Genomic DNA, 7,896 nt, shown 5'->3' on the forward strand with positions numbered 1-7,896 from the left:
TAAAAATCATTTAGTACTGACAATTAACATCTGGGATCCTGTACAATGAAGGATAAAATTTCACTGAGATTTTTGGGCTTTGTGAAATCATGAATCAGCATGGGATCTATTTCACAAGATACCACACTCATGTGCAACATAATGGCATCCATCCTGAAGTATCTAATTTATTTTAAGAAAAGAAAAATAGCTTCATCTTAAGGCTATCAATTACTGCAACCAACTGCAAAATCTCCAGACTTCTGTTGCCTACTCTTTGGAAACATCTGAAGCAGCTTTTCTGAATGAGAACTCAACTAAGATGAACTCTGAATCTAACCAATATTTCATATTCTCCAAGGAAGAGTGGTTTTCTGTCTGGAACACTGAATTGGATGAAATATGTTTTGAAGCCCTTCGTAAAAGCTGAGCTCCTACCGCCTGACTCCTTGCTAAGCTTCTTAACTCCTCAGTTTATCCATCCGGCTGCTCCACAGCAGTTTTTTACAGAAGTGAATCTACACAGTGTAGCTTCAGCCAGGATGTAAATCAGCATCATTTAATTAATTTCTTACAGGTTGTACCAATCTGCAGCATCTAGGAAGTTTATATACTACATCTCTCTCACTGGGTTTTAATGCTGACATTTCCCAACATCTTCAAGGGTTACAAAAAAAATACAGAAGCTCCACTATACTTTTACAACTATTAGGTGACCCTGTCGATTTGAATGAGACTGAAGAAATAAGACAGAAAGCAATTGTAACAAATGAAGGGATGGGAAACTGATTCTACAGTAAATGGAGAACTGCAGTAAACAACAAAAAACAGAGAGGTTTCAAAAAAAAAAAAAAAGATGACTGACGAAGAACAAAGAGAAAGAACTGATTCAGGTCAGGTCATAAAGTAGAAACAAAGACCACCTCATCACTAGAATAGCTCCTGGAAAACAGGAAAAATTCTAAGTGCAGACGTTACCATATGAGATTGCATGTTAGGGATGGAACTCCTCCCACCTGAGGACAGGCTAAGTTCTGGCACTGTTCAGCCTGGAGAAGAGAAGGCTCCAGGGAGACCCTGATACTGGCTTTTCAGTGTCTAAAGGGGGGCCATAAGAAAGAAGTGGACAGACTCTATAGAAACATCAGTTGTGATAGAACAAGGGGAAATGATTTCAAACTAAAAGAGGAGAGATTTAGACTTGATATAATGAAGAAGATCTTTTATGATAAGGCTGGCGAGAAACTGGAACAGGCTGCTCAGAGGATGGTGGATGCCCCATTCCTGGAGACATTCTAGGTCAGGCTGGACAGGGCTCTGTGCAACCTGATGGAGCTGTAGGTGTCCCTGTTCACTGCAGAAGAGCTGGGCTAGATGGCCTTTGAGAGTCCCTTCCAACTTATATGATTCTAAAATATAATTTCATCCTCCTTAAAGCTATCATGCTTAATCCACAGAAACAGGACTTGTAATGAGTCTAGTTCATAATAAACTAGACATCCAAGTTAACTAATGAGTGCTAGAACAGAGGCATGCAGAGAAGCTTGTCTAAGTTTTCATAGAACTTAACAGCAAAATCACCTGCAGACCACCGCCATGCTTACACCCTTAAACATTTATTCTAAGATGAAATCTTACTTCCGCTTTGAACCACATAGAACAGGGTGGGGTTTTTTTTGGTTTTTTTTGGGTTTTTTTTGTTTTGTTTTGTTTTTTTTTTCCCCCGTAGGTAGGAAACAGACACAGTAAAGTGAAAAGTAAACTAGCATCATTTAAGTGACTCTCCAACCTAAAACATCAAGTAAACATTTTATTATTTCACTGCCTAGGATTGCTTTGGCTTAAACCTCTCACAAGATATCTAGGCTCATTGTGAGCTATTCTAATTCTGGGAAATTTCACACAACTCAGATTTTTTATGAAAATCAAAATACAACAGAATTAGGGAAACTTAAGCAGGAACAAATGAGAATAGATTTAAAAACTGCTAGAAGAGAACATGGATTTGTTAAAATGCAGAGAAACAGCCTCACAAAATTTTACACTTTTGGTTCACAGCTCCACTTTCTGTGTGCACTCAGACATACTGATCTGGCAGAGAAAAACCTATTTTTACTGCTTTTAATTTCTATCCGCATCACAATGCTAGGACAGCTATGATAATCTAAACAGGACTAAGTTTTGGCTGATGCATCATTGACATATTACTAATTGAATTATACCTGTAAAATACATCAGGAAGAGCACACTAGTATATTACAAATGCCTTTTTTTGTACTACATGTTTAATATTTCTCACATAGCGCTACAGTTGATTCTGTGTCAAACAGAAAAAGCATTACTAGATTTCAAAATCCCTCTAAAATACCCTTCCAAAGCCAACAGCTGAAGGTGGAAAATACTTTTCAACTTTTAAGTATTAAGTTTGAAAATTTAGTATAAGGAAAGAAGTTAATTGTAACAATTTTACCATGGAATTCTTGTAGTAGTAACAAGAGTCCATTCCCTCCTTGAACATTCTGTACCCATAACAACATACAGCTTGTAATTGCTCAAAAGCCCAGGAAATTCATGGTACCATCACAACTAAAGTGATCCATCATCAGTGTAAGTCAATGTATGTCACTCACTGTGACTTCTGCAGAGACACTGTACAGATAACCATATAGTGATTTAAATCCAAAATAATAAATTTGCCTTTCTAATGTCTTTATTGCTTACTAAATGTAAATTAATACCTTGGAAGAGAAAAATAGATCATGTATTCCTCTGGCTGTTTCCTGCATAAACATTATGGACTTGATTCAGTTATATTGTCTATATATCACCTAGATATATAGATTGTTATATGGACCTTGGTTCAGCTCCCCAAACTGTAGGCAAACAAATTCAACTGCATATTGCTATGACAACAATTACTGTGTGATCTTATACAGTCAAAGCAAAGAGAAAAATCCCTTCAGAGACCTAATTAGTTAAATGCCTAATTTTGGATAAGACTAACCAAAACTTCATATATGCACCAGAGCACATGCTCAACCACTCTTAATGAATGCTGTAGCTAACTCATAAAGCTAATGGCAGTACGAGCAGATGGTTGTATTTCCTTTTCCTGTTATCTTCTTGTTAATTTCTATTTTCTTTCCTAGTGACTTATAAACATCAACATAGTGTTTTCTAGCTTAATCACTCTCTTCAAAAACACCTACTGCAGTGTTAATAGCATCCTTACTGATTAAAAAAGAAAGAAAGAGATGCATGGCATCTTGACAATCTGGCTTTGCACATAACCAGAAGCACTGCTTTTCAAATCTCAGTACCAGCTGAGTACTAAAGTTTGTGTCAAGTTTTCTTGCAAAGAGGTCCACAAATTCCTATTTTAAGCAATGTATGAAAAATTCCACAATGAAAATACAGGAGTTATGCAGTGGAAGCTAAGAGTAATAAAGAAGGAGAATACTTTAATACTTCAAAAAATTCAACATCATTGAAATAAACATTAGCAGTAGTTAGCGTTCAAGGAGTGGAGGAAGACTTGCAAGAAAAACTGCATATCCACCATCTTTGGAGCTTGATGAATTGCAAAAGACACTGAACACTACTGAAACTTTAGGTCACAAAAGCCAACTTACTAGTAGAGAAATTCAAAGAATAACATTACCTTGTTCCAGTCTAAAGCATAGGGAACGTTTCGCAGCCTCTATCTCAGGACTTGGATGATCCAGAACACGTCTGCACCACTGCAGAGGACTCACTGATTTCTCTTGAAGAGTGAGAGTCTTGTTAGGCAAGACGTACAACCTTAACCAAAACACACAAATGTCAGAAAGAAATACAATACTTACGATTCTACAATTCTATTCTCAGTTTCCTGCCCCCTTGTGATTTTTAACAATGAAAATCTGGAATGTAATATTCCAAAAGTACGAGAAATTCTGAAATAAATGAGTTTAAACTAATTTTCTTCCCTCCTCAGCAAGCCAGGTGCCAAATTACAGACTTTACAGGCCCAGAGCTGCCAATCTAAGTTCAATAGGACTTCTCATTAAAATCCTGCATCTCATTATTAAGACTGTCAGAATTTCAGCAAGGTTCAAAGTTCAGATGCATTAGCTGCTGTATACATATAAAGATGTACACACAACAAAGAAGCTACCAGTTTTCCCTTCTCTATTTATCATTATCAGGGATAATTTCAATATTTGATTTTGCATATAAATTACAATTTCACTGTTATGCTTCGCATTTTAACCTGTAATTTAATCAACTTGTCAGAACGCTGATGATAATGCAATTTGTACACAGTGCCTTCTCCTAGATGAAGCAAATGCTGTACAGCAGTCAGACTTTTAAAGATTAGAAAACATTTGTAGAGAAACAACGAGAACCCAATTTTGATCCTCAATTCCAGCAGGAAAAAAAGCATGCAAGAAGAACTAGTATACGTGCATTATTCTCATGCGCTATTCTCAGACTATGGTAGGTAACTAATCAGACAGCCGAGCACATCAGGAAGCCAGGTATCAGAGTAGATTTCATGGTTAAATTCTTGAAGCTGGGATTTATGCTGCTGCTGCCCTTGCAGATTAGCTCACCGGGGCAGGCATCTGCTCACCTGGGTGAACACAAATCTTCCCAGGAAATGAACTATTATTAGCTGCCCAAGATCTCTCTCAGCTTATCGGCCTCACCACTTCTGATCAATAGCGATGCAGACAGTCTTAGATTTTCTGCATCAGCAAAATGCTCCATAGACTGCAAAGGGATTTAGTATCCAAATGAAGAGTACAAAAGGCAAGACAACAACAACAAAAGGATCAAGCTCCTCAGGTAGACCACTTTCAGCTTTTCACCTATTGAGAGTTTTGGTTCACCAGCCACCCAAGCCAGAGTGTAACTGCGCTCCCATCTCTGCTCTGTATGTTCCTGTGAGGTAGGTAAATCAGTGCTCCCTGCCCGGCTCACAGCAAATCAATACCCTCACCTCAACTGGTATCTGTCCTGGCAGTCCCAGAGGAGTTCAACTACTCAATTTCTCTAAGGAGAAGACTAATTTCTCCTTGCTTCCTCCAGTGCTTGGCTACATATTAAAAAATGATCCTGTGGGGGGAAAAAAATAAAGTGGGAAAAGAAAAAAACAGAAAAGCTTTGAGCTCTCCCATTAACTTGCGGAAGTGTTTCAAAAACTACACGTCCAACTAATGAATTCTGAATGATGAGACATGTAAAGAACTGACAAAAAGATCTGACCTGTCTGCAATGATGCTAACCCTGTTGGTTTTTCTGTGTGTTTCTCTTTTTTTTTTTTTTTAGCAAAGGTCTAAAATTAGTAATCAACAACCAGGGCACACAATAGTCTTTGGCCTCCCAGATACCAGTTTGCTTTGAAGACTTGCATGACAAAAAGCCACAGGCAGCTGACATCACACAGCTGACCATTAATAGACAAGGATGGAGATTCAGCCTTGAATGAAGAATGTCCAACAGCTAAAGCAGCTCCTGGCAGAATAAGTAAGTTGCCAAATTCTTCCTGCAGAGGCACAGTTGTGTGACATGTAAGCAAGTTTTCATCCCAATAAAGCATTCAGGAATGTTTTCCAGGAGCAAATCATAAGGACCCTGATCAAGATCATCACTCTGTTGAGGCACACAAAATAATGCTGACTTTGTAGTGCCCAGTGAAACATATATAAAAAGGAATAACATTGTGGAAGAGGACTGGGTCACACAAATCCTCAGTGTGAAGGGAAGTTGAATGATTGCTGCTCCTCTGTCATGAGCACTGGATTGTAGGACTGAGGCAAAGTCAGGACCCACAGCCCCTGAACGCTGCATACACCAACAGCGCACACAGTGAAACCCCACTAGCAACATGTCCATACAATTCTTGGGTGACTCCCAGCCAGAAGAAGCAACTGTCAAAAACTGAAGCACGACATTATCTTGTAGTGTGAACCAGATATAACCATCATTCAAGAAATATTTGTTATTTCACTTGATTTTAAAATCTTTTTTTCTGTTACCAAAATAAGGACGTTTAAATGCTTCTCAGCTGCGCTACATTATATTCTCAGCTCATCTAACTTTGTATCCAAAAACTGCAATCATTAAAAAAGACTATGTTGAAGCTTTGACTGATACTTAAGACAGATCTGTGAATACGGATAATGCAGATCATATTACTGAGACTGTGTGTTGTGTATGAACACAACCAAGCATCACTGATGTTTGATACGGTTGCACAGCATCATTTCCATAATACTTCTGCGGTGTTTGGATAGTCCCTGATACATCTGCAATGCTTTGCTGGGGCCAGTTGGGAAGCACCAGATTTTATTTATTTGCCCCTTCCAGCTAAAGAAATCCCTTCTTTTTGTTCCTTCTTCTATGTCAATTCTCTATTAGGCTTTATTAATTTACTGTTCATTGCTGCCTTACCCGATACACAAGCACACAGCCATGCGCCCTGATGCTACATGAAGATACACACACAACCCTTTAGATCTATGTCTAAAAGACAAAAAGCCCTCCCAAATCCCTTAGGATCTGCCACAATTGAATCGAGATTTTAGGATGGCGATTGAGGCGGCGCTGCCCTGATAAAGGATTTCCCGAATCCCTTCCAATATTTTTAATTCCTTATGTAAAGCAGAGGCTGGAACTAGGCTGACACCTGAAATCAGGGGAGCCAAGCATCCACAGAGGATGCAGAAGGGGCACATGCAAGGAGGGGAGCCTGGGGGGGCAGGCACTGGGGGTCTCCACCGCGCCATGTTAAAATAAAGGAGAGAAAAAAAAACAACCACGAAAACGCAGGATAAAGAGGCAGATGTAAGTTTAAGCAGCACGAGATCAAGTGGATTTGGGGGGCTAATGCTAATAACGCCTTGAGCCAGTAGCCGGGGAGCTCAGCAGCCCCGCAGGGGGCCCGGGCCGGCCGCGGGGGGGGGGCGATCCGCATGTACCATGTATCCTCGTCTTGGCCGCAGCATCCGTCCTCCAGTTCCAGCACCGCCACCTCGTCCAGCACCGTGCCCCCTCCCGTGCCGCCGGCCTCCTGCCCGCCGCCGGCCGCCTTGAAGTAGGCGAGGGGCTCCTGCGGGCCGGGCGAGGCGCCGGGCAGTGGGCCGGACACGCAGGGCGTAGCTGGGGTCGGAGCCGGGACCGGGACCGAAGCCGGCCCGGGGGGGCTGGCAGGGCGCAGCGCGGCGGAGGCCGGCGGCGGGGCCAGCAGCAGGTGCGGGCTGGGCGGGCGGGCGGCGGCGGCGGCACGGCTGCGGAGCTGCTCGTTTTGCTTCTCCAGCTTGCGCACCAGCTCCTGCAGCTTCTTCACCTCCAGCTCGGCGCTCACGGCCGCGCCGGCGCCGCTCCCCTTCACCTCCGCCATCATCGCCGGCTTCAGCAAGGCGGCCTCCATCCCGCCGGCCCTTCGCCGCGCCGACGCACGGCAGCGCCCGGGCCCGCGGGCGCTGGGAAGGGAGCGCCGGGAGCAGGAGCCGCGACCCCGCGCCGCGCTGCGCCGCTCGCTCCGCTCCGCCGCCGCTGCGCCTCCCCACAGCAGCAGGCAGGGCGCGGGCGGGCCCGGTCCCCTCCCACTCGGCAGCCGGAGCGGGGAGGGAACAAAGCCGAGGCCGCCGTCTGGCCTCTCGGCTCGGGGCCGGGCCGGGACGCCGAGTGTTGGAAGCCCGTAGGTGTCGAGGCGGTAATTATGCAGATCGCGTTGTGATGGGAACGAGAGGCGCAGCGGGAGGCTCTGTTGTCGAGCCCGAAAGGAAGGGATGCAGGCAGAAGCGCGCGTTTGTGGCTGGGAGACGTGCTGATGCCTCGGGTCTTCTGATTCATAGCAGCGTGTTTGCAGAACAAGTGTTGCGACGAGAGCTGGGGGAGCTGGGGCTATTTACCTACTGAAGTAGGCTC

The 7,896-nt window shown here is 43.3% G+C and overlaps 1 protein-coding gene across 6 annotated transcripts in view; it reads right to left on the reverse strand.

The window, feature by feature from the left end:
* The window catches only part of SLAIN1 (SLAIN family member 1), a 43,867-nt gene extending 36,258 nt beyond the window's left edge, over positions 1-7,609 (reverse strand). For 2 of the 6 annotated variants that reach the window (XM_085553364.1, XM_085553343.1), the window contains exons 1-2: positions 6,945-7,609; positions 3,641-3,780 (exon numbers count right to left, since the gene is read on the reverse strand). In XM_085553364.1, the coding sequence (XP_085409490.1) occupies positions 3,641-3,780; positions 6,945-7,396 (592 nt within the window). In that variant the 5' untranslated portion in view covers positions 7,397-7,609. The remainder of the gene's footprint in view (positions 1-3,640; positions 3,781-6,944) is intronic. The other 4 variants (XM_085553370.1, XM_015851597.3, XM_085553378.1 and 1 more) reach the window with 4 other exon arrangements.
* Between the last annotated feature and the right edge of the window lie 287 nt (positions 7,610-7,896).

The sequence above is a fragment of the Coturnix japonica genome, chromosome 1 (genome assembly GCF_054131305.1).
Source record: "Coturnix japonica strain WE chromosome 1, WE-NBRP24, whole genome shotgun sequence".
NCBI classification, from domain to species: Eukaryota; Metazoa; Chordata; class Aves; order Galliformes; family Phasianidae; genus Coturnix; species Coturnix japonica.